The 21,851-nt window shown below is 42.2% G+C and overlaps 3 protein-coding genes and 1 pseudogene across 4 annotated transcripts; 3 read left to right on the forward strand and 1 right to left on the reverse strand.

Annotated features, from left to right (window-relative positions):
- The first annotated feature begins 5,165 nt into the window (after positions 1-5,165).
- On the forward strand, positions 5,166-9,012 carry LOC132951367 (uncharacterized). The gene is made up of 2 exons (XM_061023180.1): positions 5,166-5,823; positions 5,897-9,012. The coding sequence occupies exons 1-2, from the start codon at positions 5,166-5,168 to the stop codon at positions 9,010-9,012; spliced, it is 3,774 nt and encodes a 1,257-aa protein (XP_060879163.1).
- Positions 9,013-10,100: 1,088 nt separating this feature from the next.
- On the forward strand, positions 10,101-13,946 carry LOC132951368 (uncharacterized). Its single transcript, XM_061023181.1, has one exon. It carries the CDS (start codon positions 10,101-10,103, stop codon positions 13,944-13,946), a length of 3,846 nt encoding a protein of 1,281 aa, XP_060879164.1.
- Positions 13,947-14,191: 245 nt separating this feature from the next.
- Positions 14,192-14,366, forward strand: LOC132951517 (U2 spliceosomal RNA; annotated as a pseudogene).
- A 1,482-nt stretch (positions 14,367-15,848) lies between these two features.
- Positions 15,849-20,333, reverse strand: LOC132950852 (mitochondrial import inner membrane translocase subunit Tim17-B). Of its 2 annotated transcripts, XM_061022448.1 has the most exons (3): positions 20,175-20,333; positions 17,154-17,343; positions 15,849-16,280 (listed from the first exon to the last, which is right to left on the reverse strand). In XM_061022448.1, the coding sequence occupies exons 2-3, from the start codon at positions 17,298-17,300 to the stop codon at positions 15,945-15,947; spliced, it is 483 nt and encodes a 160-aa protein (XP_060878431.1). In that variant the 5' UTR covers positions 17,301-17,343; positions 20,175-20,333; the 3' UTR covers positions 15,849-15,944. The 2 variants fall into 2 exon arrangements, with proteins under 2 accessions (XP_060878431.1, XP_060878430.1); XM_061022447.1 differs by lacking the exons at positions 15,849-16,280; positions 17,154-17,343 and adding an exon at positions 17,351-18,988 and having other exon boundaries at positions 20,175-20,322.
- Between the last annotated feature and the right edge of the window lie 1,518 nt (positions 20,334-21,851).

A 21,851-nucleotide genomic window follows, 5' to 3' on the forward strand; every position in this document is an offset into this window, starting at 1 on the left:
CATCCGAACCGAAATCTAACATCTTAAACACTTAATATAAACAATTTTTCACACACGCGTCATGGTATGAAAATAAAAAATATTTATAATTAATATTTATACCGATTATCTACCGATTTATACCGATCTTCTATATTAATAATAATTATAAATATATAGCAATAACAAATCATTTTTGAGTAGCGGGCCAACCGGGAAAGTTCCCAGTATCCCGCCGGCCCAGTCCGCTCCTGGTTCATATTGTAACCGAAAAATCTAAATAATCTATTATAAACACAGTTACTTTTTACAGATATTATAAGTTAAAATTTGGACGAAATAACATATTAAAACCAAAAATAACGATTTTAGTTATTTTGTTGTAATTTAAAAATAGTAAGTATTCGCGGATTTATGAAACTTTTAGAGTATATTATTATAATTTATAGACACGATGACACTTTCAAATGTTATTATTTGGGCAAAAATGACTTTAACCTACTATTGTAGGTGCTAATGTCTAATAGTAAAATAAATTACTTTAATATCAATATTATTTATTAGTTAACGATGTCTTTGCTCAGGATCGATTTTCGTTTGTTCGTTTTGTATTTTAATAATTTATACATAGATATATTGTTATTACTAATAATTATAGTAGGTGTGTTTGTTTTATTTCATTAATTAATTTAATACTATACCAATAAATTATATATTAATTAATAATTTTTGAAACATTGTGTTCGAAAAAATAAAAATAAATGTGATTTTAATTAGTCTTGTAATGTACCTACCTATATGTAAAAAATAAATAAATATAATAATAACTATTGAACTTTTAGGGACATAATAGGTAACACATTCGTGTATGTAGTATTACACTATTTATATACCTAAACGAGTATATGAGTAGGTATGTTATTCATAGGTGCGCACACGTCAGGTTAAGCAGTTGACCATTCCGTGAATATTACTTTTATGTGTGCATGGTTATACGGCCCTAATCCCTATGATATAGAATATAGATATTAGGTGAACAATAGAAGTTAAGTATGTGACACTAAATTAATAGCTACCTATAACTTATAATGTTGTATTTTGAAAAAAAAATACCAGTTATTAATTAAAATTGTATCTTATGACTATTATCAGTTATAAGTTATAACATATATTTCTATAAATTAAACCAAAACATATATATATATTTATATATATTGAGTACCCTATAAAGGTATGCACCTATTAATTATAATTATTCTACGAACAGGGACTGGAAAAACGACGACGACGTTTATATCTCGCGTATTTTATACATTTCTAGTCCGGAACTAAAATATGCGCCTACAACACTTGGATAGCACATTTTTCGTGACATAAAATATTTGTTTTAAGTCTTAAAAGTAAATTTAAGCCCCAAAAGAATATAAAAACAAACTTACTTTAATTATCGACTCCTTCGGCGGAATCCGTGACGTGTGTGAATTGCGACGCCCATGAGGAAACGCTCCAGAATACAGCCAGAACTTAGAATATTGTGATTTATGAAAAATAAAATTATACGAAACACAGTAAGTTTTTTGCTCATATCTTCTTTGCTTATTGAAATTTTAGAATTTTTAGTCGAATGTGTCTTCTGCAACGACTCTGAGATTTGCCATAGATAAATAAATAAATGATAGATATTATACTAGGTACATCAATATGATGAATCCACGGATATAATATAATGCAACTTTTTGTATCAAAGAGTTCCGTGTTAAGGAACAATAATTGTTTGTTCATTGAAATTTGATATGACAATAAACCAAAATAGTTTATAATTTTGATTATAATAATATGATATGGGTATTATTTAAATTATATTTTCGTTTATCAATTTAATTATTGATTAAGGTGGTGAATAGATATCAGAAGCACAATAATATTTTTTTAAGAGCATATTGTATTTTATGAATTATTAAATAAAAATGTGATTACTGGATTTTAGAGGTACAGTAAATTCATCAAATACTATAATACCAACTAGATTTCTAAAACTCCGAGTCCATAATTCTAGATTCTGAGCGGATCGATGACTGTATTAATTTTACAATGATGTGTTCTTTATTTTTTAATATTTTTAATTATTTTTTCTTGGTGGTCTGTGTAAACGATAAGTATTCGTAATAAAGATTCAATTTTCATATATAATATTATTTTATAGGCACTCAGTATATGTAATCATATGTTTATTTTTAGTTTAGTTTAGTTGTAGGTATTTAGTAAATCATAATAGGTATACGAAATATTAGCAGTAATCTTGATCCTTTCACAAAATGTTTTTTTATTATTTTTAATTTAATTTACATTTATACGTTTGGCATTTATCCCAAAGTTATCTCTGAATAATAATTCAATGATTCAATTTAATAGTTACATTATATGGATTATAAAAACTACAGTTTCCAGCTTTTACTACAACATTGTTTTATGTTTTTAATTTTTTTAATTCAGTCTGCACCTTGTGTCGGTGATTTTACACGTAATATAATAAAATTGATACTAGTGATGAGTAGGTACTTGATTGTTTAATCAAATTATTTACACGATTTCAATAAAAAAATATCTATGAAGTATAAACATCCGCATTTCTATTAACTATAAATTCATAATTGTATGAGCTATACATGTTACATATATTTTTCGAAAAAATTATTTAAAAAAACAAGAATAATTCCTATTTTACGCCTAATTTAAGTCTAAAAAGTAAATGTAAAATAGTAGGTAATAATATGAAAACAGACTTACTCGTAAACATCTACTCTTCCGGTGAAACGTAGCTAGAGTGCCGCCATCGCCGAAGAAACCATCTTCATCCATCTCCATCTAATCATCTCACTCCGATGAACTGAAACTTGAAAGTATCGAAATACTTTATGAAAATAACCTGATCATAATGAAATTTGCGAGTTTTTATATAAACTTACATTATAATATGTACGGTTTAACGAACTGTCTGTTTATATTAGTGGCTTATTGTTTTTTTGTTCACTGAAATCAAAATATACAATATATTATATTTATAATACAATAGTATTTGCTGAAATTATTAGAATTGTTAACCGTCGCCGACGAATTTCGACAATTGACCATTGCCATAGATATTATAAAATATATTGTTTATTATGATAAATCCATAGAACTTATATATTATAGTATTATCTAGTACTATCAGTATTATCAGTACCTATACGGTATATTGATAAATCGTATGTTCTTTTACAGAAATCTTTGTCATCTGCAATGCACCTATTCTGGTTTTCTATTTCAATTATAGTAAGCATGCCAAATTTAACTGTACAAACTGGTCCAGGCGCGGACTGGCTGGGATGCTGGGATGCTACAGCATCCCTTGCCCTAAAATATATTTGCCTAATATTATTTATTATATATTTAAAGACTCTAGACACCTAATGAACAACACTACAACAGATTGTTACCAACTTACGATTACTAGTAATCTATAATATTGTACAACTTTGATTGAAAGTTTTTTGTAACTTGGTACTTATTTACGTGTTTAACGTATATTCAATATTTTTTCATAACAAAATAAAATATATTAATATTTTATAAATAATCTACATGTATTAAATTCGCCCCAACAATTTTATGTTATTTGCCCTTTAAATTGTGTAGCATCCCGTGCCCTATTTTACCAGTCCGCGCCTGACTTTACGTTTACGGAACGTTGAGTAGTATTTTTAAATACACGATATTTTTCATATTATCTTGAATAATTTCCATCGCGATTATTGTACAAACATTTTTTGTATGACAACGAGAGGGCGCTATCAGTACACGATACTACGATAGCTGTCGTCTACGAAAGACGAGGTGCCGCCGTATTTCGCCGCGTTGTCATTACACGTAGCAACATAGCCATCGAATTTACGTATGACAAAACGTCGTTTGTTGTAATTCCATTGTAACGATACTGATCGTAATATGTTCAATCGGTTATTTGCAAACTCGTACGTGTCTTACAACTATTGAACAAAGGAAAAACAAATTCTCGTAGAATTAGACAACGAAATACGTATTTTTGGAAAGTAATATTTTATGTATGCGTACGTTTTTTACTGACGCTAGATAGCGCTATTGAGCTGTACCGTTTGTATGATCGTATTGTCGACAATTAATCAATAAAATCATCCATTTAAATGCAATTATTATCAACCTGTGAGGTACATATCATGAAATTAATGACGTATACAGCTGATTTTCAAAATGCAATTTTTCGAAAATCGATATTTTCACTTTTCCGGACACGCTCAAATTTGAAACTACAATCGTCTTAGAATTGCTTTTATCTTTAAGATGCCTCAGTGATGTTGAATGTGTATCGCTTCTCTCGACCCTGTGAAGAACAGTTCCCGCCTAACATATACTTTGTCTTACCCGATTCGGACGTGATTCGATCGACCCTCTCTGTTGTAATTTGGTCTCTGTTGTTTTGTGTTAAACCTTGGTGATTGTGGTGTGGTTTGTGACGTCTTCTCCGCATTAGGCTTTGGCGTCAAGTGCCGTGCCTCGTGCTGAGTCAACCCCCGGACAGAGTCTATATTCTACCCGGGGGTGAAGCGCGGATTAGACGCCACGACCAGTGTTGCTGGTGGTGGCACACCTTAAAAGCGGAGTCCCTTGCCTGGGATACCTCCTGGAGGCCAGGCCATACTCCGCCCGCCAACGTGGTGCAATCCACGATAATATCTACCACAATGCCATGATCTTTTTTTTAACACAACCACACTTCCAGCTGTACGCCACTTATTGGAGCAGCTGGAGCCGTACCTGTCCATGTCGTGAGTTCTTCGACCTGCTGCCGCCGTCTCTTGGATCAGCAGGTCCGGCTGGTGACCACCTTTTGGCCCAGCCGTTTCTTCGTTCGTGATTTCTTCGACCTGCTGCCGCCGTCTCTTGGATCAGCGGGTCCGGCTGGTGACCGCCTCTTGGCCCAGCTGTTCTCCGTTTGTGATTTTTTCGACCTACTGCCGCCGTCTCTTGGATCAGTCAGGTCCGGCTGGTGCCCGCCTCTTGGCCCAGCTGTTTCTCGGTCCGTGGACCGTCCCTGCCGTCCGGCTGCCGCCGCCTTTTGGTCAGCCCGGCCTCCAGTGGACATCCCAACTCCGTGAGTCTTTTCTCATATGGCCGACCACACTGGCAGTAGCCAGGTGGCCGGTCCATCGCTTCGGGCCGACCCGGTGCCGCCACCAGACCGTGACGAGTCGGATAGCGACTCAGTGTCCGACCGTGGTAGCACCGCGGATGGCCCCATCGTGAGCCGCCGGCAGCCCGCGTTAGAGGGCCACACGCTAGTGTTCTGGCTCCCTCTGCCCACTACCGTCGAGTGCCCGCACGCCGACTGCTCGGCCAAATTTCGCGCCAAGGTGTGGACGAGCGCGAAGCAATCCATCACCCGTCACCTCCGTGAGTTACACGCAGAGGCGGAGGATACGTCGGTGCGATGCGTCGGGTGCGGGATCGTTCTCGGCGTCCGGCCCGGGGCACACAAATGCCAGGTCCCGATTGAGGACGCTGCGGACACAGCGGACCGCTTCACGTGCACGGTGGCCGGTTGCCCCGAGTCTTTCCCCAGTAAGCAGGGACTGACCAACCATCTGCGCAACCACCGCCGTATCGACGCACTGGCCGCGGCCGCCGTGCCGCTCCCGGTCCCGGCGACGCGTCAACGGTTGCGCTCGGACCGAAACCCCCGCCCGGCGCGCGGAGGAGACGCTCGCGTTCCGGAGGCAGTGGACGTGCCAAGGACACCGGCTGGTACCAGACCGCCGGCAACAGGCGGTACGTCCCCCACTGCCACCCACAACCAGTACTGAACCAAGGATACCGGCTGGTAACATACCGCCGGACACAGGCGGTTCAGTATCGACAGCGGGCGCCGCGTCAGGAGGTGCGCCAAGGACACCGGCTGGTGACAGACCGCCGGACACAGGCGGCGCACCCCTGTCACCGCTTCCCACGCTCCTGCCCGCCAGCACGAGGCGTGCGACACCGGTGAGGCCGCGCGGGGTCGGTGATAGACTGTCACTCCCGCTGCCGTCTCTACCTCCGCCACGTCGCGAATCGCCCAGGAACGAGGGCTACAATGTTGTGATTGCGAGCCCGGAGCTGTGGCGGCCGCGTATTCCTCCTCCGACCTCGGATAGCGGCTCTGACTCGAGTGGGCTGGCCCCGGAGGACGATGACCTGTTGGACGTCCCCGTGCCCGAGCTCGACGCGGCCGCCGAGGTCCCCGACGATGGCGATCAGATTCTGCAGCCCGACGACACCACACCCCTGCACGCGTTCCGCGAACGCTTCGCGGACTTTTCCAGAGGTCCGTGCACGGAGGAGGTGTGGTCGCGGTTCGTCGCCCTCGTCGACGAGATGACCGCCGAGGCCGCGGTCATTGTTAAACTGCCCGTCAGACCGGAGGGCAGGTCATCGGGCAACAGGACTGCGATCGACCCGACAGACGCCAAGGGAATCCAGTCGCTGTATAGGCGTAACAGGCGACGTGCTGTCCGGCTGATCCTGTCGGGTGAGGGGCAGTCGTGCGAGGTCCCCGTTCCGGCCGTTGAGGAACATTTTCGGAGGACCTGGGCACCCTCAGCATGCGACCCCAGCATCTATGCGAGGGTGGACGGCCGTGACCCGGTACCGATGGGCCCGCTCCAGTATGCCGATGTTTCAAAGCGTCTCGGCAAGTTCGAAAACACGGCACCTGGGGACGACGGGCTCACGTACCGGCACTGGAAGCGGCTGGACCCAGAGTGCACGGTCCTTACGGGGATCCTCAACACATGCCTCAGGTTCAAACGAGTGCCCCCAGCGTGGAAGAAAGCCGTCACAATCCTGATCTACAAGAAGGGGGCGAAGGAGGATTTAACCAACTGGCGGCCGATCTCGCTGAGCCGCACGTTGTACAAACTCTACGTGGGATGTGTCGCCGGACGGCTGACGGAGTGGCTGGTGGCCAACAACGTCCTGAGCCCGTGCCAGAAGGGGTTTCTCCCGGCGGATGGCGCATTTGAGCACGTCCACACCCTCAATCGTGTACTCGAGAAGGCCAGGACACACGCGGCGGACAAGTGCGTGGCCTGGCTGGACGTGTCAAATGCGTTCGGGGCGATACCACACCCCGCGCTCGAGGCAGCGATCCAGGCCAGTGGAGCTGGAGAGGATCTCCTTCTGGCAGTGCGGGACATCTACTCCGGGGCCACGTCCTCAGTCAGTGTGGCCGGTGGAATGACGGGCGACATCCCGGTGCGCTCGGGCATTAAGCAGGGGTGCCCGCTTAGTGGCCTACTCTTTATCATGGCCATAGACCCGGTGGTGGCACGCCTGCAAGGCGCGTCGGCCGATCATCGGGTACTGGCGTTCGCGGACGACCTGTGCTTGATCGCCGACAGCCCGGGAGACCTCCAGTCGGCCATCGACGCCGCGCGCGTCGGACTCGGTATGATCGGCCTCAAACTCAATGCCAACAAGTGTGCCTCCCTGCACCTGTCCGGTAAGCGGCCCGTCGGTGTTCGGGACACCCAATTCCGGCTACTCGACTCCCCGCTTCGCCCGCTGGTCGAGGGCGAGGCGGCCACCTTTCTCGGAGCGCAGGTTGGGTTCAACATCGTGCCGCCCCTCTCCACACTCGCCGAGATAACGGAAATCGGCCTCAAAATATCCCGCAGCAAGCTGGCCCCTTGGCAGCGCATTGACGCCCTTAAAACGTTTTTTTACCCGTCCACAGTCCACCTCCAGAGGATGGGGACGTTTCCTAAAGGTGACTGGGCGAGGGTGGACAAGGTGCTCCGCCCGGAGATCAAGGCCACCCTGTACCTGCCGCAGGAAGCTTCAGGGGAGTACATCTACGGATCGACCAGGCGTGGGTGTTGCGGGATCAGGCTCTTGGCAGAGGACGCCGACATCGCCGCCGTGGACAGTGCCTTCAAGCTGGTGTCCTCCCCAGACCTGAGGGTGGCCGAAGATGCTGCGGAGCACGTGGAGGAGGTGACAAGGCGGCGTATTTGCAAGGTGCCGACCATTCATGAAGTTGCCTCCTACCTGTCGGGTGAGGACGAGGGGGTGTTCCGGGAGTCTCGGGGCACGGGGGTCAGCAGTGTGTGGTCGAGAGCGCGTAACGCCTCTAAGCGTCTGGGGGTCAAATGGTCGTTGGATGGGGCCCCGGCGATCACACACGGGGGAGCAGTGATGGGGAGGAAGCAGAGGCGGGCGGTCATGAGGACTGTTCGGGACACTTTGCGGCTCGGCCGAAGTGACGCCTTGATCGCCAAACCTGATCAAGGCAGGGCCGTCGAGTGTGCCGCCGCCCACGCGGCCTCAACGCACTTTTTGAAGGAGGGTGACTTCACGAGGTTCGCCGACTGGCGTTTTGTCCATCGCGCTAGGCTGAACCTCGTACCGCTAAATGGCTCTTCGTCATGGAGGGTCGGTGACCGCAGGTGTCGACGGTGTGGGTATACAAATGAAAGCCTAGCCCACGTCGTCGATCACTGTATGCGTTACACCGGCCTGTACATGGCGAGGCACAATAGCGTTGTCGCCCGAATCAAGAAGGCGGCGTCCGCGAGGTTTGAGGTCCTCTCCGAGAACCAAGCCCTGGGTGACCAGGGTTTGAGACCGGATTTAGTTCTGAAGAAGGGCCCAAACCTCTATATCGTGGACGTAACAGTCCCCTTTGATAACCGCCTCGCTGCATTTGAAGTGGCGGCGGCGGAAAAGCGAACAAAATATGAGGAACTTAGGGCTTGGCTCGCGGCGCGACATGGGTGCGAGGCGGTGGTTGTTCCCTTTGTTGTGGGTGCCCTTGGCTCTTGGGACCCGGCCAATGACGTCTTCCTGAGGAAGCTATGTAGTCGGTCGTATGGTACCCTGTTCCGGAAGTTGTGCGTCAGCGACGCCATTGCAGCTTCCAGGGACATCTATATTGAACACTTGTCCGGGGTCCGACAGGTCAGGGAGTTGCCCTCGTGACTTCTTTTTTATATTTTTTTTTGTATTTTTTGTATTTTTGTATTATTGTGTATTTTTGTATTTTTCTTTTCGTTCTCAGCTGATTTTTATGTACCATGTTTTTTACCTCTATTTTTATACTTTTTTTATATATACTTATATTTATTGCTAAAATACTGATGTTCCCTTTATATGTGTCCCCCCTTTTGTTCTCTAATTTTTTGTGGTTTTTTTTTTCTTTTTTGTAGGCCCCCATTTTACTGTTTCACCATAAATATTTTTAAATAAAATCTGTTCTTATCAGCTTAACGCGAAAGCGACCCTGTGAAGAACAGTTCCCGCCTAACATATACTTTGTCTTACCCGATTCGGACGTGATTCGATCGACCCTCTCTGTTGTAATTTGGTCTCTGTTGTTTTGTGTTAAACCTTGGTGATTGTGGTGTGGTTTGTGACGTCTTCTCCGCATTAGGCTTTGGCGTCAAGTGCCGTGCCTCGTGCTGAGTCAACCCCCGGACAGAGTCTATATTCTACCCGGGGGTGAAGCGCGGATTAGACGCCACGACCAGTGTTGCTGGTGGTGGCACACCTTAAAAGCGGAGTCCCTTGCCTGGGATACCTCCTGGAGGCCAGGCCATACTCCGCCCGCCAACGTGGTGCAATCCACGATAATATCTACCACAATGCCATGATCTTTTTTTTAACACAACCACACTTCCAGCTGTACGCCACTTATTGGAGCAGCTGGAGCCGTACCTGTCCATGTCGTGAGTTCTTCGACCTGCTGCCGCCGTCTCTTGGATCAGCAGGTCCGGCTGGTGACCACCTTTTGGCCCAGCCGTTTCTTCGTTCGTGATTTCTTCGACCTGCTGCCGCCGTCTCTTGGATCAGCGGGTCCGGCTGGTGACCGCCTCTTGGCCCAGCTGTTCTCCGTTTGTGATTTTTTCGACCTACTGCCGCCGTCTCTTGGATCAGTCAGGTCCGGCTGGTGCCCGCCTCTTGGCCCAGCTGTTTCTCGGTCCGTGGACCGTCCCTGCCGTCCGGCTGCCGCCGCCTTTTGGTCAGCCCGGCCTCCAGTGGACATCCCAACTCCGTGAGTCTTTTCTCATATGGCCGACCACACTGGCAGTAGCCAGGTGGCCGGTCCATCGCTTCGGGCCGACCCGGTGCCGCCACCAGACCGTGACGAGTCGGATAGCGACTCAGTGTCCGACCGTGGTAGCACCGCGGATGGCCCCATCGTGAGCCGCCGGCAGCCCGCGTTAGAGGGCCACACGCTAGTGTTCTGGCTCCCTCTGCCCACTACCGTCGAGTGCCCGCACGCCGACTGCTCGGCCAAATTTCGCGCCAAGGTGTGGACGAGCGCGAAGCAATCCATCACCCGTCACCTCCGTGAGTTACACGCAGAGGCGGAGGATACGTCGGTGCGATGCGTCGGGTGCGGGATCGTTCTCGGCGTCCGGCCCGGGGCACACAAATGCCAGGTCCCGATTGAGGACGCTGCGGACACAGCGGACCGCTTCACGTGCACGGTGGCCGGTTGCCCCGAGTCTTTCCCCAGTAAGCAGGGACTGACCAACCATCTGCGCAACCACCGCCGTATCGACGCACTGGCCGCGGCCGCCGTGCCGCTCCCGGTCCCGGCGACGCGTCAACGGTTGCGCTCGGACCGAAACCCCCGCCCGGCGCGCGGAGGAGACGCTCGCGTTCCGGAGGCAGTGGACGTGCCAAGGACACCGGCTGGTACCAGACCGCCGGCAACAGGCGGTACGTCCCCACTGCCACCCACAACCAGTACTGAACCAAGGATACCGGCTGGTAACATACCGCCGGACACAGGCGGTTCAGTATCGACAGCGGGCGCCGCGTCAGGAGGTGCGCCAAGGACACCGGCTGGTGACAGACCGCCGGACACAGGCGGCGCACCCCTGTCACCGCTTCCCACGCTCCTGCCCGCCAGCACGAGGCGTGCGACACCGGTGAGGCCGCGCGGGGTCGGTGATAGACTGTCACTCCCGCTGCCGTCTCTACCTCCGCCACGTCGCGAATCGCCCAGGAACGAGGGCTACAATGTTGTGATTGCGAGCCCGGAGCTGTGGCGGCCGCGTATTCCTCCTCCGACCTCGGATAGCGGCTCTGACTCGAGTGGGCTGGCCCCGGAGGACGATGACCTGTTGGACGTCCCCGTGCCCGAGCTCGACGCGGCCGCCGAGGTCCCCGACGATGGCGATCAGATTCTGCAGCCCGACGACACCACACCCCTGCACGCGTTCCGCGAACGCTTCGCGGACTTTTCCAGAGGTCCGTGCACGGAGGAGGTGTGGTCGCGGTTCGTCGCCCTCGTCGACGAGATGACCGCCGAGGCCGCGGTCATTGTTAAACTGCCCGTCAGACCGGAGGGCAGGTCATCGGGCAACAGGACTGCGATCGACCCGACAGACGCCAAGGGAATCCAGTCGCTGTATAGGCGTAACAGGCGACGTGCTGTCCGGCTGATCCTGTCGGGTGAGGGGCAGTCGTGCGAGGTCCCCGTTCCGGCCGTTGAGGAACATTTTCGGAGGACCTGGGCACCCTCAGCATGCGACCCCAGCATCTATGCGAGGGTGGACGGCCGTGACCCGGTACCGATGGGCCCGCTCCAGTATGCCGATGTTTCAAAGCGTCTCGGCAAGTTCGAAAACACGGCACCTGGGGACGACGGGCTCACGTACCGGCACTGGAAGCGGCTGGACCCAGAGTGCACGGTCCTTACGGGGATCCTCAACACATGCCTCAGGTTCAAACGAGTGCCCCCAGCGTGGAAGAAAGCCGTCACAATCCTGATCTACAAGAAGGGGGCGAAGGAGGATTTAACCAACTGGCGGCCGATCTCGCTGAGCCGCACGTTGTACAAACTCTACGTGGGATGTGTCGCCGGACGGCTGACGGAGTGGCTGGTGGCCAACAACGTCCTGAGCCCGTGCCAGAAGGGGTTTCTCCCGGCGGATGGCGCATTTGAGCACGTCCACACCCTCAATCGTGTACTCGAGAAGGCCAGGACACACGCGGCGGACAAGTGCGTGGCCTGGCTGGACGTGTCAAATGCGTTCGGGGCGATACCACACCCCGCGCTCGAGGCAGCGATCCAGGCCAGTGGAGCTGGAGAGGATCTCCTTCTGGCAGTGCGGGACATCTACTCCGGGGCCACGTCCTCAGTCAGTGTGGCCGGTGGAATGACGGGCGACATCCCGGTGCGCTCGGGCATTAAGCAGGGGTGCCCGCTTAGTGGCCTACTCTTTATCATGGCCATAGACCCGGTGGTGGCACGCCTGCAAGGCGCGTCGGCCGATCATCGGGTACTGGCGTTCGCGGACGACCTGTGCTTGATCGCCGACAGCCCGGGAGACCTCCAGTCGGCCATCGACGCCGCGCGCGTCGGACTCGGTATGATCGGCCTCAAACTCAATGCCAACAAGTGTGCCTCCCTGCACCTGTCCGGTAAGCGGCCCGTCGGTGTTCGGGACACCCAATTCCGGCTACTCGACTCCCCGCTTCGCCCGCTGGTCGAGGGCGAGGCGGCCACCTTTCTCGGAGCGCAGGTTGGGTTCAACATCGTGCCGCCCCTCTCCACACTCGCCGAGATAACGGAAATCGGCCTCAAAATATCCCGCAGCAAGCTGGCCCCTTGGCAGCGCATTGACGCCCTTAAAACGTTTTTTTACCCGTCCACAGTCCACCTCCAGAGGATGGGGACGTTTCCTAAAGGTGACTGGGCGAGGGTGGACAAGGTGCTCCGCCCGGAGATCAAGGCCACCCTGTACCTGCCGCAGGAAGCTTCAGGGGAGTACATCTACGGATCGACCAGGCGTGGGTGTTGCGGGATCAGGCTCTTGGCAGAGGACGCCGACATCGCCGCCGTGGACAGTGCCTTCAAGCTGGTGTCCTCCCCAGACCTGAGGGTGGCCGAAGATGCTGCGGAGCACGTGGAGGAGGTGACAAGGCGGCGTATTTGCAAGGTGCCGACCATTCATGAAGTTGCCTCCTACCTGTCGGGTGAGGACGAGGGGGTGTTCCGGGAGTCTCGGGGCACGGGGGTCAGCAGTGTGTGGTCGAGAGCGCGTAACGCCTCTAAGCGTCTGGGGGTCAAATGGTCGTTGGATGGGGCCCCGGCGATCACACACGGGGGAGCAGTGATGGGGAGGAAGCAGAGGCGGGCGGTCATGAGGACTGTTCGGGACACTTTGCGGCTCGGCCGAAGTGACGCCTTGATCGCCAAACCTGATCAAGGCAGGGCCGTCGAGTGTGCCGCCGCCCACGCGGCCTCAACGCACTTTTTGAAGGAGGGTGACTTCACGAGGTTCGCCGACTGGCGTTTTGTCCATCGCGCTAGGCTGAACCTCGTACCGCTAAATGGCTCTTCGTCATGGAGGGTCGGTGACCGCAGGTGTCGACGGTGTGGGTATACAAATGAAAGCCTAGCCCACGTCGTCGATCACTGTATGCGTTACACCGGCCTGTACATGGCGAGGCACAATAGCGTTGTCGCCCGAATCAAGAAGGCGGCGTCCGCGAGGTTTGAGGTCCTCTCCGAGAACCAAGCCCTGGGTGACCAGGGTTTGAGACCGGATTTAGTTCTGAAGAAGGGCCCAAACCTCTATATCGTGGACGTAACAGTCCCCTTTGATAACCGCCTCGCTGCATTTGAAGTGGCGGCGGCGGAAAAGCGAACAAAATATGAGGAACTTAGGGCTTGGCTCGCGGCGCGACATGGGTGCGAGGCGGTGGTTGTTCCCTTTGTTGTGGGTGCCCTTGGCTCTTGGGACCCGGCCAATGACGTCTTCCTGAGGAAGCTATGTAGTCGGTCGTATGGTACCCTGTTCCGGAAGTTGTGCGTCAGCGACGCCATTGCAGCTTCCAGGGACATCTATATTGAACACTTGTCCGGGGTCCGACAGGTCAGGGAGTTGCCCTCGTGACTTCTTTTTTATATTTTTTTTTGTATTTTTTGTATTTTTGTATTATTGTGTATTTTTGTATTTTTCTTTTCGTTCTCAGCTGATTTTTATGTACCATGTTTTTTACCTCTATTTTTATACTTTTTTTATATATACTTATATTTATTGCTAAAATACTGATGTTCCCTTTATATGTGTCCCCCCTTTTGTTCTCTAATTTTTTGTGGGTTTTTTTTTTTTGTAGGCCCCCATTTTACTGTTTCACCATAAATATTTTTAAATAAAATCTGTTCTTATCAGCTTAACATCTGATACACCTTTCATTGAAAGGTTCAAATGTTAAACTAATTTTTTCAAATTTGGTGGAGATTTTGGGGCTTGCTCCTGCTCCACCGCGGGTTGACCCGGTATTGCAGTACCACCGGGAACGGCCCACATAATAAATATGATAATATAAATTAATTAATTATGATATACGCAGTTAAGTGCTCATAATTATACATGTAGTTATGACATTTTTAGAATTTTCAGAATTTGGTTTTGGAAAATTTGCGACGGCCGGGTCACGTTAATCCGGTATGCAATCCGACTGCGTCGGATCGCGGACAACGTTCATTACTGTCACCAAAAATACAAAAATAAGTAATAAGTTACGTCAAAAAAAAATTTATAAATTTCGGACGTCCATGCAAATCATATAGCCGCCATATTTTTTTGGGTGTCTAGCAGGTCAGTCAGTCACCTCGAATTTCACCGTAGTATATAACTACACACAATGCAAACGATATACTACACAACCTAAAAAAACATATTGTATATACCTACCTATGATATATGAACAAATAAAAATATCAATATAATATTACAGTTGTCAGGTGAGTTAACTGGTTGAGGTAATCAAATAGCCACTTTCTTATTTTGATAATTAACAATTTAATGTAGCATAGAAATACTGCTACAGTTACTATATAATAAATATTAACAAATAAATAGATCCTCATTAAGTCATATAGTATACATGTAGGTTAGTTATTAATTTGATTTTATGCTCATGATTAAACATACCTATAGTATAGTCGACTTGACTCGAGCTAGGATATTTTATTATATAATTAATATTTATACATTTATTATTTATTATAATATATACATTTACCTAACCTTTTTTTTTATATGTACAGACCGAGTAGGCAAAAGGACAAAAGGCAGTCAAATATAATAATATAATAATAACGCAGTTTATTAAATCAAAAAAAAAACATGTAAATATATCAATAAAAAATCGAACTTTTCGACGCATGTATTTATGCCTGTATATAGTAATACCTACGCGACGTAAAGTGGTAAAAATCAACTTTTCTAAAAAATTATCGATAAACACGCGCGACGGCAGCACTCGGTTTGCACGTTATCATACGATTAGGTACGTAAACTTGGATACAAGTCAATATTAAACATGTATATAATACAATTCGAGTTGCACGGATACACAATTTTTGTTGAAAAAAAATTTTTAAAGTCAATTTTAAAGTTTTGTAACAGTAATAGTGCTATTAGGTACAGTATTTAGTCTTATTTGTTAGACATTTTTCTTGTTACTTAGGACATAAAAATCCGAGATATATAATTATTATTATAATAAAATTTTATATTTTTTTCATTCATTAATTCTAAACATGACCATAAATCAATAACATCTATGCTACACACTGTTGGACAGTTTTTATAACAATATTATATTTAATTTAATTAATAAGTATCCAACATAAATATTACCTTGCAGGCGATTTTGTATCAATATTCTTATACAGCATACTTATAACGTTCGAAGTACCAGAATATTATAATTTATTGACTAAGGCCTACATCAAAATTTCAATGTAAAAGGTCGTTTCATTTTTTTTTATCAACATAAATCCAGTATAGTTTGGTAAAAAGTAACAAGTATATTGATTGCATAACTACATTTAAGGAAATTACACATAAACACTAAAAGAAATATTAAATAGGTTTGTTGAATTAACCACCGTTAGGTTGGTTAATTTGAGTTGGATCTTCAAATACAGGTGGTTGAGGTCTGAACTGTTCGGCTGACATGTGCATAAAAAATAATCCAAACCCTTCAATCATTGCCAATAGTAAACCTCCAAAAACAGCACTGGCCGTCATAGCTGGTATTCCATTACGTGCTGCTAATATACCACCGGTCAAAGCACCGCTTGCAATAGAATTCCACGGGTCTTCTTTTTTCCTGATGGCCACTAGTGAACAATCAATGGTTGAAAATAATCCTCCCCATATCGCAAAACTACCACCTATGTTGGGTGCTTTGGTTGCCACAGAATGAAAAGCTCCCTAGAAAATACACAAATATATATCACATAATATATAGATAATATAAAACAAATTGGTTAATTATTAGTAAACATATAAATTGAATATCAAACATTTTCATTAAAAATATCAAGTTTGGCTTTTGAAGTTTATATTGGACATTAGATGTTTGTATTGTTCAAAAAACAGTGGAAATACAGTTCTAATAATATTTTTATTATAGAAAATGTAATAGTTTAGGTATTTGATTGTTAATTAGGAGTTCAGATCTTGTATGGATATCATTTTTATATCTATTGGTCTAAGAAAATTGTATTCATACTATATATGATAGATACACAAAAATATACTTTGCTTTTGATTTTTTTTGGCTTAAGAAACGTAAAAGTAGTAGTAATACTTCGATCTTAAACTTTAAAATGGTTTCTTCTACTAGATTGGATCTATTAGGTACGTTGAAAAGAAAAATGTCTAATAATTGGGAATTTTTTTTAAAAACATTAAGGAAAAAGGAATATTTATGCAACACCAATGGTGTTATGCACATGCGCTGTTCTATACGTGATTACAAGCGACCTAACCTAACCTAGCATGCATCAATATCAATAAATTGTTATTTATCTAATATCTAAAGCATCTGATGTATAATATATATACAACATATTTTAAATGAAAGTATACAAATAAAATTCAAAATAGTATCAGTGTAAAATAAACAAACATTTTTTTAATATCTGAAATTACTATCTACGGTTATTTGTTATAGAGTTATACCAAAAACCAAAATCGATTTTGTCGAAAACCGATATTACGTAAATATTCCCGTTTTACCTTAGTTTATTTTTTACCGGTGCATTTGTAAACTACTGAATAAATGAATAAAATTAGACTTACGTTAAAACGTCTGTTAACTCCTGTGGGTGCATTACGGAAGCCTTTTATACCTTGAAAAATACCACCACCAATAAGACCCATGGCAAAAGCTCCGCCAAGATCTTCTAATATTCTCATTGGACATGGTTCCCTTCCAAATTCTTCCATGGTTTTTTTCTTGCTGTACTAGGTTTTTAAAATATCTGAAATGCTAAAAACACATAGTATTTATTATTAAAATGTCAATTAAAATAAAATCCCAACAATTTTTAAATCATTGAACATTTGTTGAGAGGTTTTTAATGTAAAATGATCATTTAAAAACCTGGTTATCACAAATATCAATATTATTGTTATTATTTGTAATAATAAACTTAAGTCTAATTTTGTAAGCCATTATCTTAAAAAAAATTTTATTTAATTTTAGTAACAATTATGATAAGTCTATTGATAATAATATAGTATAGTAAACAATTTAGCAAAAATTATACTTATAGAAGATACAAAACATTAAATACTATTTTTTTTTATATGTATACATATTTGATAGTATTTCAACATTTGATTGAGTAGCTTTATACTTAATAAATATATGAAGAAAAAAAATGGAAGTAATTAGGTTTAAGATTCAATCTCTTTCAGGAGATTCCAGTCTTGGTCTTTTGTTGAATACTTCTTCTGTTTTATTTTGTACATTATGATTGTATTGATATTTGTTGGAGAGTTTTAAAATCACTTTTGTATTTTCTTTGACATCTTTCTTTTGCATCCTAGGAGTCCAATTGTTTTCGGTTAAAATATCATATATCTCTTTAACTGTTTGATTAACAATAACATTAAAATATAATTTTTCAGGATTTAAGAATCTCACAATTTCTCTCAATTCCTTACAACTGGAGTGGCTTGAATAACAAACTCTGGTTATGTTATTTTTAACAATTACATGACCACCTGTGTCTATCACATCCTTAGTAAATGCTAGGGCATTAAGTTGCACACATTTTACATTTTTATTTAATTCCATGCAATTAATGCTATCAGTGTCACATTCAGTTTTTGAACATGCGTGTATTCTATTATTAGTGAGAATTGGTGTTACAAAGTTGTCTAAATCTGCTATTGAACTGTACAATTCGTCATATTTCTGTTTATGCACATGAATAGAGCATTTGAAATGTTTGGCAACTTCGACTATGGCATATTCTATGCCAACATATCCAGGCATCCACAAACAAATTTTATTATCTTGGTCTTGGTCTAACCATTCTCCAACTACTTTTATCAAGTTGGTACTACTTTCCTTTCTCGTTGGAAATTCATAATATTTTTTGGATGCAAAAGTAGTATCTAAATACAATGCAGATATATTCTTTGGACCACAGTTACCGTCTTTACCTATCAATAGTGGTTTAAATTGTTTTAAATCTTGTAATTGTACTCGGAAATCTCCAGTATATAAAATACGATGTGGACCAGCTTCGATCAAAAACATGACTGATCCTGGACAATGTCCAGCTGGTAATAAGGTCACACAAATGTATTCAAAATTTTCTGAATGCACTTTTAATAAATTAGGGAAACCAATTTCAAGAGATATAAGCTTATCTTCTCTGAGATTAATGGTTTTATTTCGCTTTAAATATGTTATTGTCAATGGTGATGCATAAAGGATCATATTGTTCTTAATATTATTGAATGCCACTTGAAAAGATTGATCTTGAATACCACGCATGTGGTCTTTATGAAAATGGGACAACATAAAAGTAGAACAACTCAGCAGATGCGACTCAAAAGAATCAATGCCAATGAATGCTAATTCCTTTTCTTCTAATTTTCCACAAAAAGTAGACATTTTCCTGGAATAACAAAATATTTAAGAAAACCCAAGAAATGATAACACTTCTTTATCAATTTAGTATTTACATGGTATATAATACAATATTTATAATCAAATTTATAAATTGATACTTGATTTGTCAACATAAGTAAATCTAAAATGTATTATTTATTATTGTTCAAATTTATTTTTTTACATTTTTTTATGAATCGCAGAAAAGAAGCCCAGAAATATAAATATGAACACAATATTATGTATACGTCATGATATATTGTGTTATAACTTATAAGTCATAAAATATCAGTCTCAGGGATATAGATACTACTATAAGTCAAACAAATATCAGTCTTAGTGATATACATACTAAGTTATAAGTCAAAAAACATAAATCTTAGGTATATACATAGTAAAATGTATACAAAAATTACACAACTATATAAATAATAATACAAAACAGGTGGTAGCATAATATATTTAGATAATAGATAATATTTTAGTATGAATATACCTAAGACTTATATTTATTTACTTTTAACTTATAACACAATATATCATGACGTATACATAATATTGTGTTCATATTTAGGTATATTTTTATTTTATTTACAATCTATATTTTATACAATTAACAATTAATTATTATTTTTATTATAATATATTATATTTTGTCATAGGTACATGGTACTTACTAATTAAGAGTAGACGATACATGTGTTCACATTTATATACCTATATATATTTATATTTCTGGGCTTTTTTTCCGTGGGCTTTTTTCCGCCTACCTTCTATACGTTTAACTAATATCAATTTTTCATTTGTCGAGACTTTTTAGTACACCCTATATATGATAAATAGGTTTAAATTGACATATTTTTAAACTACTAACAAGTCTTATACAGTCGAATAGAACACTAGACAACACTCCTTGAGAATGTTGGATGAAGCTCGAGAAGCAACTTGTTTAAAATTATATTTAACCAATATAAGCAAATCTTTGCAATCATATAATTACCACTGAATGACTGAACAGTGAATAAGTACATACATGACATTTATTGAAATTTATTATAGGTACAATCTTTGATTATAGGTACTAGACAGTAATTATAATCAATGGTCCAAAACTACAAATATAACACATTTAAATTCATATAAAAAAAAATAAGTACAAATGTACAATATAGTAATATTAATATTTTACTTACGTTTAGATATTTTAAATTGGAAGTTTCGTAAACCAAATACCAATTTGAACGTTGAAACTTGAAGGAATCCTTTATTACTATTTTCTGTTCCGTAATCTGTATAATATTATTTTATTTATCATTTATCAATGATATCGAAGTTTGATGGTTAGGTTAGAAACTAATATTGTTCAAACCGCTACTATCTCAAAGAGGTTATTTAAAAATAAATAGTTCCCGCCATGATTAAGTAAAATATTAAAATACGAGTTCTTCATTATTTTGTTTAAATTAAACTTACAGCCAGCCCTGTGATATTTATATCATCCATTTTTGGATTTTGGCTAATGTTGACTGATTACTTCACTAATATTTTGGAATTTCTAGCAATACTGTTGACACATTGTAGAATGTATTTAAATCATTGAATATCAATTGAACATATCTAATAGAAAATAGTATAGTAAATAACAAAAGATTAATTATATAATAATAGTATAATATAAATAGTTTTATACTGAATGAGAACACAGACAGTTTAATGGATAATATAAAATTACATAGGTATTTATTATTTACCTTATTTACCTTTTGTAAATAATAGCAATTAACTATCTATTTATTGTATAGGTAGTGATAAAAGGTGAATTAATACGTCCACAGAATATCACAGTTTGTGGACAATAATAATAGCCTAGGCTATTTGACATTATTTTGTTCTTACTTTTTCAATATTTTATGTTTAATCATTTCAATTTTTAATCTTTAATCAATAAATATTAATTATAGTAAATGGGGTCCAGTCACATTCTTCTACGCACAACTTGTCCTACACGTTACATTTTGCCACAATTTGCTACGATTTTGCCGGTCTACTTTATCTAAGGCTCTCCATATAATATATCTATAATATATTTACACTAGGATTTCATTCATGTTCTCTTATTATAGTGTAGGTGCTTATGTTATTAATATAAATTTTTTTTTCATTAATTACCTACCTATAGAATATCATGTGATACACATTTTTGGTAACAAAAAATGTTTTGATATTAGAATAATTATAGCCTATAGGTATTAGTATGTATTAATATGATTACTGATATGTAAGATTTAAAGAAGATGTATTATCAGTTTCAATCATTTGTATTTGTTTTAAATCTAAGCAATACCTATTTTACTATTAAATATCTGTCCCTCAATAATTATGTAATTACCTATAAGAAATCAATTTATTTTATAATAATATTTTACATTTAAAATTTAAGTTATATAAACTTATTTAAAATATTTTTAGGTGGTTGTGGTGCAATTTTTGACGTATTTATTTCCACGACAGAATTCAAGGGAATGAGTATGGTAAAACAGCACTTATGTTAAAATCAATTAACTTTGAAGTTCGCCACCTAGGTAGGCAATCCGATTGTACCTATTTATTGTATGATATATAACAATGAACATTTCGAGAAATGTGCAATTATAATTCCTAAAAAAAAAACAACATATAGATACATCATACATAATATTATATTAACCAATACAATACATATAAACATGCAGTACCTGTAATGTATATATTATATATAATAAAAAAAAAAATGCAAAAACCTGCATGTTGAAGTGTCTAGCAAGTCAGTCATTTCAAGTCAAAATCTATTAACTTTCAAGTTAATAGCCTAGGCAGGCTATCCGACTTCG

Source organism: Metopolophium dirhodum, chromosome 8, assembly GCF_019925205.1.
Source record: "Metopolophium dirhodum isolate CAU chromosome 8, ASM1992520v1, whole genome shotgun sequence".
NCBI classification, from domain to species: Eukaryota; Metazoa; Arthropoda; class Insecta; order Hemiptera; family Aphididae; genus Metopolophium; species Metopolophium dirhodum.

Coding starts and splice junctions, on each gene's coding strand:
- LOC132951367 (XM_061023180.1), top strand. CDS start 5,166: ATGGCCGACCACACTGGCAGTAGCCAGGTGGCCGGTCCATCGCTTCGG. Junction 5,824..5,896: donor CAGACCGCCGGCAACAGGCG/GTACGTCCCCCA, acceptor CGCCGGACACAG/GCGGTTCAGTATCGACAGCG.
- LOC132951368 (XM_061023181.1), top strand. CDS start 10,101: ATGGCCGACCACACTGGCAGTAGCCAGGTGGCCGGTCCATCGCTTCGG.
- LOC132950852 (XM_061022447.1), bottom strand. CDS start 18,984: ATGTCTACTTTTTGTGGAAAATTAGAAGAAAAGGAATTAGCATTCATT.